At 43.0% G+C, this 12,822-nt stretch overlaps 1 protein-coding gene and 1 non-coding gene across 2 annotated transcripts in view; one reads left to right on the forward strand and one right to left on the reverse strand.

The window, feature by feature from the left end:
* The first annotated feature begins 204 nt into the window (after window positions 1–204).
* The window catches only part of Vapa (VAMP associated protein A), a 35,888-nt gene continuing 23,270 nt past the window's right edge, over window positions 205–12,822 (forward strand). The window contains exon 1 of the mRNA XM_057762962.1: window positions 205–872. Coding sequence (XP_057618945.1) covers window positions 794–872 — 79 coding nt within the window. The 5' untranslated portion in view covers window positions 205–793. The remainder of the gene's footprint in view (window positions 873–12,822) is intronic.
* Window positions 6,612–6,738, reverse strand: LOC130870603 (small nucleolar RNA SNORA40). The gene has a single exon (XR_009056747.1). It is a non-coding gene; the product is annotated as a small nucleolar RNA SNORA40 (small nucleolar RNA).

Below are 12,822 nucleotides of genomic sequence, written 5' to 3' on the forward strand. Positions count from 1 at the left end.
GCAGCCGGAAAAAAAAAAGAAAGAAAAAAAAAAACCCTTTTCTTTTCCAGGGCAGACGAGACGCCCTAGGCCAGCCAAGAGCCGGGTCAGCGGCCCCACCCACTCGCCTCCAACGGACCGCGGTCTCCTTCCCGGCTCCCGGCAGCCCCCGCGGAGCCCCGCCCGCACGGAGCATGCTGGGAGTCGAGGTACCCGGCACTTCTTGACCCGCTTCCGTTCGGAATTCCACTTGGAACGCCGTGGGGCAGCATCGCGGCAGGCGCTCCAGCTCTGCACCCGCAGCTCCGGGAGACCCAGCGCTGCGCACCGCGTCTCCCGCAGAGAGCCCCGCTCCGCCCTCTCTGCCACCCCCACCCCATCCCAGGCTCGCTCCTGAGCGATTGACAGCGGCGCGGCGCCGGGAGCCGCAGCCGGGCCGGCGGTACGCAGGCGCACTAACTCAGCGTTTTAGCCCGGTTAGGCCCGGAGGGCGGGGCCGGCACGAGGGCTCCGGGCCGCGGAGGCGCGCACGTCGGCACGTCGGGCCGGTCACGTGGGGAGCCGAGGATCGCAGTGCGCGTGGCCGCGGCGGCTGGTGTGGGGTTGAGTCAGTTGTGACACCCGGAGCTGCTGACCCGACAGGAGGCCCCCGGATCCCGCGGCCGAGCAGCAGGCGCCGAGCTTCGGGACTCGTGAGCCTGGCCCCATCCTAGAGCTCCGCCGAGTCGGCGCCGCCACCGTCGTCCTCCCTCCTCCCCACGCCCCCGCCAGCGAACCGCCGCCGCGGGCGCGCCCCCGCTCTGCGCTGTCTCCGATGGCGTCCGCCTCCGGGGCCATGGCGAAGCACGAGCAGATCCTGGTCCTCGACCCACCCTCAGACCTCAAATTCAAAGGTAAGCCGCCTAGGACGTGCCCGAGCGGGGAATGGGGCCGGAGGGCGGGCGGCGGCAAGGCCGGGACGGGCCGCGCTCCCCTCCCCCACGCCCGCGCCTAGCGTCGGGACCGCGGCCCCGCTGCGTCCCTCGGCCCGCGCCTCGCCGTCCGCCGCTGCCCGGCTGCTCGGGCCGCGGAGGGGAGGGGAAGGAGCCAGCCGGGCGCCGCGGAGGGCTCAACCCGGCGCCGCCGCCATCTTGCGGCCCGCGGGGGCGCCGCGGGAGCCCGCCCCCACCTTGCTCGCCCGCCCGCTGGCCCGCACGGCGTCCTTGCCCTGGGGCGGCCGCGGCGTGCTCGGGACCCCGCGGGCGGCGGCCGGGAGCCGGAGCGTCGGGCCGCGGCGCGGCGGGGTCTGCGGGACCGGCGAAGGCTGCGGGCAGGCGCGGCCCCAGGGGCGAGGCGCGCAGGGCCGGGTGGGGCGGTCACGGGCCTCGCCCGGCGTCTCCTCTGTCAGGTACGGGGCTCCGGAGAGCCTGGAGGCCCGGCGGTGGCTGGCTGGGACTGACCCCGAGTGTTGGCAGGGCCCCAAGCGCGCGGCATAAAGCCGTGCGTCAGCTGGGGGGAGTGGAAGGTTGTAGGTTGGTGGTAGTGGGTCCCCTGTGTCACTTGGGCTCGTCCCTGGGTATGGAGGACCTGCTGTCTGCTCGTAGCCCTGGGGGATCACAGCCTTTTTTGCTGAGGAATTGATTCTCAGTGTTTGTGGCTCTCTTAACGTTTACGGTTTCCCAGCATACCTTGAGAAAGCTGATAAGGTGCCACACCGCTCTGGAACTGTTGACTTTGGAGCACCCTGCTGTGCTAGGGAGGATCGCTGGCTTGGCGAGCCTTGCTCAGATCCAGGGCCCTTTGCCGTCTCCGTGTGTAGGGTACACTTGGGAAGAAAAGTTTAAGCAGAACAACTTACTAATTTTTAAGGAATCCCGATAGAATGTGGAGCTAAAAAGACCTACTCCTCCTTCTCTTTAAAATGAGACCCCCTTTGAAAGTTAATACCTTGGGCTTTAAAATTTTAGGAATTGTGATGAGAACAGTTTCCCTTAGGTTGCATAGCAATTCCAGTATTAAAAGAAGTAAATCCATGATTGTGTAAGATTGAGTCCGAATGAAAATTGCTGGCTGAATTGTCCCTGTGGGAACAATTTAAAAATAGTTTCAAGTATTTTTCAAAAAATTGTATTTTAAATAGTCTTAGGACTTATAAACATTTTGGTATTTTGCTAGTAGTGCTACTCCTCAGGTGTTCAGTGCATTTACACGTTTCCCCGAATGGAAACGTGTAAGACTCCTTATTAGACAAGAATGTGATTTTTTTTTTTTTTTAAAGGCAGCTCTAATATCCTTGAAACTATGGTTGGTGAACTACTCTTAGAATCCTGGCGTTTTGGAAGCCAAGCCAGGCCAGGAACCATGGCAAATTTGAAACAAGCCTGGGCTACATGGGGAGACACTAGATAGTGTCTCAGAACCTCAGATATTTTGCTGTAGCAAATTTCTGTGTTGCCTGGGTTTTTGGAGGGGGATTAGATGGGGATGTGCAGAAAAGTCCTTCAGGTATTTGTACTAAAGTAGCCATCGTTAGTTGAAGCGATTTAATATAAATCTTTATGATACTCGGTGTAGTTTGCTTTTCCCCTTTGACAGTTTAAGAGGAAATTACTGCATAGCCTGTGTGAAAAGGTTTTTATGAGACAGGTTTTAAAAATCAGAAGAAATATGCATTGCGCTGTATCCACGCATATCATTTATTTTTGATGTTAAATACTTACAGCTGTGTTTATACAACAGGTTCTTCTTGTGTTATCAAAATAGAGATCCCAAGTCTAGTGCAGGAGACCAAAAAGGCACACAAATGGCATCGTGGAGACAGTATAGTCTGTCTGAGGAAAAGCTTTTTCTCTATAGGAAGCTTTAAGGGAAAAGGTTCTTTTGAAGCAATTGGGGAAAGTTATGCAAAGGGAGTGGTAAATACCTAGGTGAGAACACCCAATACATACACTTAAATGGCCAGTTGTTCAAAGACTTGTGTAAAGGTGGGCGAAAGGGAGATGATAGAACAGAAGAGGATTGAAGTAGGAGTTTGACATTTGGGGTTTGATGCTTTCCTCCTTAATGTTACTTTGTTAGTCACAGATAATTTGGTACAATGGAAACCTGTCTTTAAATGCATAGCTCTACTCTAAGTAGGGTGATTAAGAAGAATCCCCAGTGTGTATGATCTTTTGGTTGACCATACAAAAATTATTTAATTGATTTTTTTTTTACTAGTTTTCATTTAAGTGTAGGTTGTTTATACTTTTTTTCTTGAAAAATTCTCTGATTATTTGCTAGGTTTGTTTGAATTATTTGGATTAAACATTTGTGTTGGGGTGGTTCCTTCAGGAGTGACTCATTCAACCATTCTGAGATTGATGGTTCTCCTTTAACATGAATAATGACTTGATATGACTTCCTTTGCACAATTTTGGAAAAGTAGATGTAGTTTTGTGTGTCTCCATTTTTTAGTTAAAAATTTTAGCAATATACAGAAATCTTTTTATGGCTGTAGAGTGAATTCTAAAGCATACATTTTGATGCTTTTGTTCATAAAAAGATACTTATGGTTCTATCTAACCCTACCAGCAATCTGACCAGGAGTTTAGATCTGAAATTAGGTAGTTCATGGAAAAAACTTTTTGTCCTTCAGATTTAATATATTACAAAATTTGTTTATTGTTTTTTTCAAGCTGTATTTTTCTAGCAGTATTGAAGGGAAGTTTGGAGAAGAAAGTATTGCAAATGTTAAAATAATTTGGAGTGTATTCTTCCTAATGGTCAGGGGAAAGGAAAAACAGACTAAAATCATTGTGTTGAAGGTAGCTCTTGGTAGTAGTACCTGATGAAGAGAGAGACCTGTGGTGTCACTGTAGTAGTACCTGATGAAGAGAGAGACCTGTGGTGTCACTGTCACCTAGCAGGTTCCCCTATCTGAGACAGGGTTTCTTTGATCTAGCCCAGGCCAGCTTTGAACTCTCAGTTTAACCAAGGATCTTGAATTTTTAAAAATTCTTTTGAATCTTTTTTTTAAAGATTTGTTTTTATTTTCTTTGAGTTTTTTACTGCGTGTACTCAGTGCACTGCTTGGTTGCTGGGTGCCTGCGAAAGTCAGAAGAGGGCATCATTGCTGCCATGTGGGTTCTGGGAGTTGAACCTGAATAATCAGGAAAGCAGCCAGTGTACTCAACCATTGAGCCATCTCTCCAACTACTTCTTAAGATTAAAAACAACAACATAACACTTATTCTTTGACAAATTTACACACACAATATGTCTTGATCATTCTGTGTTCTATTCCACCTAACCTCCCCTCATATGTATCCCTCCCACCTTCATGTCCTTTTAAAAAAATTATTTTATTATTTTTTGTATTGATAAGTGTGTGTGTTCATGTGGTTATGTGCACATGAATGCGGGTGCCGTTGGAAGCTGGAGGTGTAGGATTCCCTGAAAACTGGAATTACAGGTGGTTGTTATAAGCTGCCTGGTGTGTGTGCTGGGAACAGAACTCAGGTTCTTTAGCAGTAAGTGCTCTTTAGCTGTTCAACCATCTCCCTAGGCTATCACTACCTTAAAAAATAGTTTGCTGAATCAATTTAGTGCTATCCCATGAGTATTGGTGTGAGGCTGTCCATGGGAGCTTATTAGCTGCCTCATCTGTTCCCCTAAAACAAACAAAACAAAAACTTGACTCTCAGTAATAGTCAACTAGCTGGGCGGTGGGTGGCGCACGCCTTTAATCTTAGCACTTGGGAGGTAGAGGCAGGTGGATCTCCATGAGTTCGAGGCCAGCCTGGTCTCCAAGAGCTAGTTCCAGGACAGGCTTCAAACCTGTCTCGGAAAAACAAACAACAACAGCAAAAAAAATCAACTGACTTGACCATGTGCAGTTTTGTGTAGATAACCTCAGCTGCTGTGAATTTAGAGGTGCAAATGGTCTTCCCATGTCCCCAGAAGACAGTATCTCATAGCACTCTTTTCTGTCCCCTGCTCTTGCGTTCTTACATTCTTTTCACTTCTTTGATATTCTCTAATCCTTGAGGGGAGTGTAGCCCATTTAGGACTGAGCACTCCCTGTCAATATTCTTAGCAGTTGGCAGGTTCTGAGTCCTTACTGTTCATTACAAAAAGAGGCTTCTCTGATAAAGGTTGAGATCAGAAATTATCTATGAGTATAAAGATGAATGTTCAGAAGACAGGTCAACAACTTGAGTGTTTAGTAAGTCAACAGTAGGAGGTTCTACATAGGGCCCAGGATCTCCCCAGCAGTGGACTTTTGACCAGGCTTATAGTATCCATCTTTCCTGTGGATCAGGTTTCTAATACAATTAGAAACTGATTGGTTACCCCCATATTAGTCATGCCGCTATTGCACCAGTGGGCATATCTTGCTTGGCATACAGGGTCCAATGCTGGGTAATTCTGTTGATATCTTTTCTTCCCAATTGACCTACATAATTTTACCTCTCTTGATGCCATTTCTTTCATGCATCTCTGCTTGTGAACTTTATTTTTGGAATTAATTCAGTCATAAATTTGTCAGGAGTAGGTGTTGGAGCTACAATTATAAACAGCCTTTATTTTTTGTGGGGGCAGTTCTGACGGGTAAGATCCCAGTTTTTAGATGAATGAAATGTAGGGAAGCCTTTGACAATTGGGAACTGAGATTCCAAGTGTAAGTAGAAGTTACCTAGAGCAGCATTTTTCAACCTGTGCACAGGTCGTGACTCCTTTGGCAAACCTCTGCTTCAAAAAATATTTATATTACACTTCATAGCAATAACAAAATCAGTTATGAAGTAGCAATGAGAATAATTTTATGGTTGTGGGTTGCAACATGAGGAACTGCATTAAAGGGTCACATCAAGGTCAAAGGAAGGTTGAGAACCACTAACTTAGAGGAAAAAAGGAAAATGTAGGTACAGTATGCTGTGATTGGAGGGAGAACTGATAGTGAGCTAAAAGGGTTCTGGGGGGCAGTTTTGCTTTTCCTAGGGTACTGAGGGATTTTTTTTTTTTTTGTAAATACATTTTTTTTTTTTTTTTTGGTTTTTCGAGACAGGGTTTCTCTGTGGCTTTGGAGCCTGTCCTGGAACTAGCTCTGTAGACCAGGCTGGTCTCAAACTCACAGAGATCCGCCTGCCTCTGCCTCCCGAGTGCTGGGATTAAAGGCGTGCGCCACCACCGCCCGGCTGTAAATACATTTTTATTTAAGGGATTTGATTCCATTGCTCTCCATCCTGAGTCACATGGTTTCCAGATTTCTTTCACTCTGTCTGATTGTACTCTTTAGCCCTTTTGTTCTCATCTCTCCTTGAATTAAAGCCAGAACAGTCATGACTAATTCGAAGTTTTTCACTGTAACAGTTCTGGTGCCTTCTTCAAACCAATTTACTTTAGGAACCATTTTAAGCCAGGCCTCTCACTTGTTGACACCCAGTGTGTTTGAAGAGTTCTGCTTACTGATTCCTAACATCATACTAATCATTGTGAAGGCATACCAGGGCTACATTGAAACAAACATCCCTTCATGGGTATCTTCAATTCTGACTTCATAAAGTCTTTAAAAAAGAAACATTCATCATATTAGATACCTATGCCTCAAAAGTCCAGGATATTGAAGAACCAACCTCATCAATACCATAATCCCTTGAAGCTGAATTATATATATTCCTTCTTGTATGTATCAAAACTCATATGAGCAATGAGTTCTGGGTTGCAAAAGAGGATTTATTTTTGCACCTGTCTAACCTGCCTTTGTCCACCAGCTGAACAAAAACATATACAAGTGCTGCCTACTGAGGGATTTTAAGTGTGTGTATTTTAATTTTTTTCTGGGGGGCAGCTGTATAGGTGGGCTAGCGTACCATATTAATGGTAGCCATGCAAATTGGTATTAGAAATGAGATGCCCATTGATGTTAGAAATAATGAAAGGTCAAAATAGATGTGTGCACTGAGAGAGAAGGTGTGGTTTCATAGATGGTGTGCATAAAATGGAAGGATGGTGGTACTGTTCACTGAGCTAAGAACATTGACTCTGGATGTGGGTTGATAACATTTTCTTTAGGGTATATGGGAGAAGGGTAGGAGGAAGAAGACCATGCTTTACTGGTGTGATGTGTATGTTTAAAACTAATGAGGAGGTGTGCCAAGTGGGCGTTTAGTTCTGTAAGTGTATGTAGATGTGGATTAATTGAACTTTTGGAAGATAATTTTACCTGTAATTGCAATTCTGTTAAAATCTTGGGCTCCTTTGCAATTGCATTTTTCACTTGCCTGGTGCACATACTTGTGTAAAGAGTTGACTATGATTGTTCGATTTTTGTACTTTCGGTAGAGTAGGATTCGGGGGGGGCTTTTGAAGATTTGTGACTACATGTAAGTATCAGAAAGTCATTTAGCCTGGCTTGTTGGCATTGGTGGCATAGTTTTATAATCCTGGCACTTGTAAGGTGGAAGGAAGCAAGAGAATCTGGAGTTGGAATTAGTCTGGGCTACATGAAACACAGTCTCAGATAAAAAGGTGGGAGGCAAGGAAGATGACTCAGTAAAGTGCTTGCCTTGCAAGCATGGGAGCCTAAGCTTGGATTCCCAGCACCCAGGTAAAAGGGAGTTGTGGTGGCTTGTGCTTCTAAGCCTAGCATGGAAAAGATAGCCTGGGGGTTTGCTGGCCAGTCATCCCGCTGAGTTGGTAAGGTAACAGGCCAATGAGAGACTGTCTCAGAGGAAGTGGGTGTTCCTAATGACATCTAAGTTTTTATTCTTTTGCCTCCACATGCTTGCACATGTGTACCTGAACACATGCACACACACAATTAAAAATATAAAAAAGTCCCCTAAAAGTTAATCAAGTAGAAAAAACACAAGAGTCCCCCACCCCCTGTATTTGTAAGTTTTGCTATCTGTGCTTTGTGATCAACTGTGGTCCCAAAATAGGGAAATTTTGTAGATACAAATATTTTATAAGTTTAAGTTTGTGTCCTTCTGAGTTGGAGGATAAAATCTAGCTTTGTCTTATTCCTTCTTGCCAAGGACCTGACTATCTGTTGGACCAGTTATTTTCATACTGCAAATCTGCCCACCAACCAGTTACTTAGACATTTTCCCGCCAGATTGTTGGTATCACAACATTTGTTTTCAAGTTACCCTTACTTTATTTTTACTTATAAATGGCCTTAAAAATACCAACAACGGTATTGACAATTTCAGTATGCCTGGATATGCCCAAGAGAAGCCAGTGTTTCCTTTAAGTGCAAAGTTCTAAGCCTACTAGGAAGGAAAGAAAGAAATTCTAGCCAGGCGGTACACCTTTAATCCCAGCTCTTGGGAGGCAGAGGCAGACAGATCTCTGTGAGTTGAGGCCAGCCTGGTCTACAAGAGCTAGTTTCAGGACTGGTCCAAAGTTACAGTCTCCAAAAAAAGAAAGAAGGAAAGAAATTCTCTGCTGATGTTGCAAAGATCTACAATAAGAATTGTGAAGAAGGAAAAGGAATTGTTCTCCGTTTGCTGTTGTACCTCAAATGGCGAAAGTATGTGGTAATGATGTGTGATACATACAGGCTTAGTTAAAATGAAAAAAATGCATTAAATTATACAACTTGATAATTGATTTTGATTTTAGGCATCTATTGGAGGAGGGGTGTTTGGGACATATCCTTCATGGTAAGAAGGGACATGTATATAAAACATTGGGAAAATCTGCCTGGTGGTGGTGGCGCACACCTTTAATCCCAGCACTTGTGAGGGATGCAGAGGTAGGCAGATCTTTTCAAGCATTACTACATTGTATGCTGTTTTTAAAAATGTGGCTTAATAATTAAGCATATCATTAATATAATTTGCATATTTTTGTTTCCTTTTGGGGAATGTGTACTGGAATTAAATCCCAGGCTTTATGCATACGAGGCAAGCGTTCTGCCACCGAGATATTCTTTAGTACTTGCCTAAGTACCTTTAAAACAACCCACATTTTGTTTCTTGTTACTTGAGAGATTGTATTTCTAACAACAGAGAACATTTTCTTTGCTTATCATGATACTACTCTTACTTAAAACCCAACAGTAAATCTTTAATAGTGTATAATAGTCAATCTGAAAATTTCCCAATTGTACTGCTTTTAGTTGTTTCTTTAAATATGCATGTGCATGGCATTGGATTGCTGTGTGCTATGTATTTGTTTTAATCTTAAGTAATGTTTTCCTCTGTCTTTTCTGTTCTTTAAACCTACCATTGCTTTGTTGAAAAGATCTTATCTGTTGTCGACAGAATGTTTCCTATCTAGATGTCTTAATGTGTTTTCTGTAAGTTTTGTATTTGATTAAAGGCTTGATTGGCCATGGATTTCAGTATCTATGGCAAAATGTGTTGTAGATTGTATCATGTCACATGTGTTGTTCTGCTTGTAGTGATAAACTGGTGACAGTCTTATCCTTTAGTTGAAAAGGTACATAAATATGATCCATTTATTGTAACATATAGAAATAAGAATGTTCTCAATATTTTATTCTATTGGGATTAGTGTGTCTTGTTTTTTATATTTTTATTTTGTTTTCTGAGATTGCTGCAGTGATGAATATTTAGTGGTTATAATGAAAATAACTTAAATGATTTATTCAATTTGATACCTTTGGGAGATCAAATTGATCTGCCAATGAAAAAAGATTTTCATTTGTTCCATATAGATTTTTCATATAGATAGAATGAGGATGTTCTATCAGGAACTCACCAAGGCCAGCTGGCCTGGGTCTGAAAAAGCATGGGATAAAACCGGACTCGCTGAACATAGCTGACAATGAGGACTACTGAGAACTCAAGAACAATGGCAATGGGTTTTTGATCCTACCGTACTGGCTTTGTGGGAGCCTAGGCAGTTTGGATGCTCACCTTACTAGACCGGGATGGAGGTGGGTGGTCCTTGGACTTCCCACAGGGCAGGGAACCCTGATTGCTCTTTGGGCTGACGAGGGAGGGGGACTTAATTGGGGGAGGGGGAGGGAAATGGGAGGTGGTGGTGGGGAGGAGGCAGAAATCTTTAATAAATAAATAAATAAATTTTAAAAGATAGATTTTTCTTTCTCTCATTTATAGCTTAATTATTTCTACAGTTTTACAGGAAATGGGTATAAAGATTGTGGTGTAATTCTGTGAAAGTTAAACTCAAAAGGGAATGACTTTTGTCAAGATTTGATAACAAAACAAAGAAATATAAGGGAATGACTATGCTTAATGAGCTATCACCAAAGATTGCCAGATCTATGCTTACACAAAGGCCACAGTAACCCTTCCACAGAAAGTAACTTCTGTAAAGGTGTTTATTCAATGTCTAGCTGCCATAGACACTTTGTACTATTACCATTTGTATATTGATCCTTATTGGCTAGTATTGCTTCAAAGCGATGCAATCACCTATAATTTTAAAACTTCCCTTACTGAGAAAGCTTGACTACAGATTACTCAGACTACTGCTACATGCTGTAATGTTAGAAGTGTTCCCATTGCAATTCTGCTTCCAAAAAGTTCATTCATCTTGGGAGAATTTTTGGTTTAGGTTGACACATGAAGCACTGCTTTACAGTTGTATTTTAAAAGGGTTGGCAGGATGGTTCACTGAGTAGAGACACTTGTCCCTGTACCTGACCATCTTGAATTTGATCCCAGGACCCATAGAGGAAGGAAAGAACATACTTTCTCAAATTGTCCTCTGACCCTACCTTTGCACTGTGGCACCAGTACACATGTATCACCGCACACAATTTAATAAAACCTAATCTGTAACAAATTTGCAAATGATAAAATTTGCTGTATACAAATAATGTTGCCATCAGTTGCTGACTTGTGAGAATTTTTTTTAAGACAGTGTTTCTCCGTAGATTTGGAGGCTATCCTAGAACTAGCTCTTGTAGACCAGGCTGGCCTCAGACTCACAGAGATCTGCCTGCCTCTGCCTCCCAAATGCTGGGATTAAAGGTGTGCGCCACCACCACCTGGCTTCTTGTGAGAATTTTATTAGATGTATTTGGTGATACTCATTTCTCTGAGAATTGCTCTTGCACATAGGATTAAACAAGTAGGTTTAAGGTCCTTCCTCCTCAGTGTGGATTGGTTCAGTGGGTCACTGCTTTAGGATTTAAAAAAAAAATAGCTAGCTGGGCAGTGGTGGCACATGTTTTTAATTTCAGCACTCATGAGGCAGAGGCAGGCGAATCTCTTAGTTCAAGGCCAGCCTGGTTTACAAATCGAGTTCCAGGACAGCCAGCGCTACAGACAGAAGAGATCCTGTCTCAAAAAACAAAACAAATTACTGACAAGAACAGAATCACACCTGAAAAGACAGTTGACACTATGTCCAGATTCCACACCTTGAAATTCAAGCAACCATTAAAGAAAGGTATTTTTTTTTTAAATTAAGTCTGTATTGACCATGTATAGACTTCTTTTGTTACTATTGCTAACTTGTAACAACAATGGCATAATATTAACCTTGTATTTGATATTGTAATCTAGATATACTTTAAAGAATAGTGGTGGGCTGCATATAGGTTATGTGTAAAAAATATTTGGCGTTTTATATAATGTGAGCACCCACAGGTTTTGGTATCAGTGTGGTTCTAGAACCAATTCCCTTTGTGAGTTGTGGGAGGCAGTTTCAATGGCAAAGGGGAAATACATAGCTGGCCACTGGAAGGCTTGCTTTTCTATATACCAAGGACTGACAAAATGGTTATGCTTTGATTTTAGACACAGATGAAGGTAGATAAACTCTACAGTTAAAGATGTTATCCACTTAGAGATAGGTGACAGATTTGGTCCAGTGTATACAGAAGGCAGTTAGTTTAGAAGGCAAGGAGGTTTTTATGGTGCTTGCTTTTTTTCTTGGATGTAATTTTGGCTGTGATGTTAGCCCTACTTCATTTCCCATACACCACCAGCTTGCTTTCCTCTTGGATAGTGAACTCTTTAAAATAGATATTTGTTCTCTGTTTTTTCCTTACATGTGTTTGGATTTTTACAATTTCTGGGAAACTGGTTTGGACCAGTGTGTTGTCCCCATCCCCGACTTTTGTGTGTGTGTGTTTGAGGTTATCCTGGGCTAAAAAGACATTAACAAAACTAAAACCAAACAACAAAGATCTAGGATAAAACTAATAACTATCACAGAAACTGCACAGTATATTAGAATCTTAACAAAGCAATCCCAAATGTTTTTATAATTGATTTACCATCTGCTATCTTATTTACCATTGAGAAGACAACTTTAATAAGGTGATCATAATGTCATTTAATTTTAGAGAATGAGAGGAACCTTAGAGATAGTTTCATTGATAGAGGTTAGATTGTTTTGGGGGATCAGTCACCTAGTTAATAAATGGCTTTAGATTTTAAACCATAATTCAGTATTCTACATTATGTTTTTAAAAAGCTATTAATACACCAATAACAGAAACTAGTCTCCAAAAAGTTTTTGAGAACTCACCAAAAGTTTTCGAGAACAATGAAAAGAATAATTGTTTTAACTTTTAATTAAAACTGCTTTCTTTTGTGAAGGTGACAAATGGGTATTGGACTTTATATGCTTATAACACTGTAGTATTGGAAAGTGGCTTAAAAATTAGAAGACTTGATTCCTGTTCATTGGTAACTTTTTTTTTTTGTTTTGTTTTGTTTTTCGAGACAGGGTTTCTCTGTGGCTTTGGAGCCTGTCCTGGAACTAGCTCTTGTAGACCAGGCTGGTCTCGAACTCACAGAGATCCGCCTGCCTCTGCCTCCCGAGTGCTGGGATTAAAGGCGTGCGCCACCATCGCCCGGCTCATTGGTAACTTTTAACGATGAATTTAACATTGTGTGGGCAGACCTGTTGTCTTCCCTCTCTTCCCTC

Source organism: Chionomys nivalis, chromosome 2 (assembly GCF_950005125.1).
Source record: "Chionomys nivalis chromosome 2, mChiNiv1.1, whole genome shotgun sequence".
In the NCBI taxonomy this organism is placed as follows: domain Eukaryota; kingdom Metazoa; phylum Chordata; class Mammalia; order Rodentia; family Cricetidae; genus Chionomys; species Chionomys nivalis.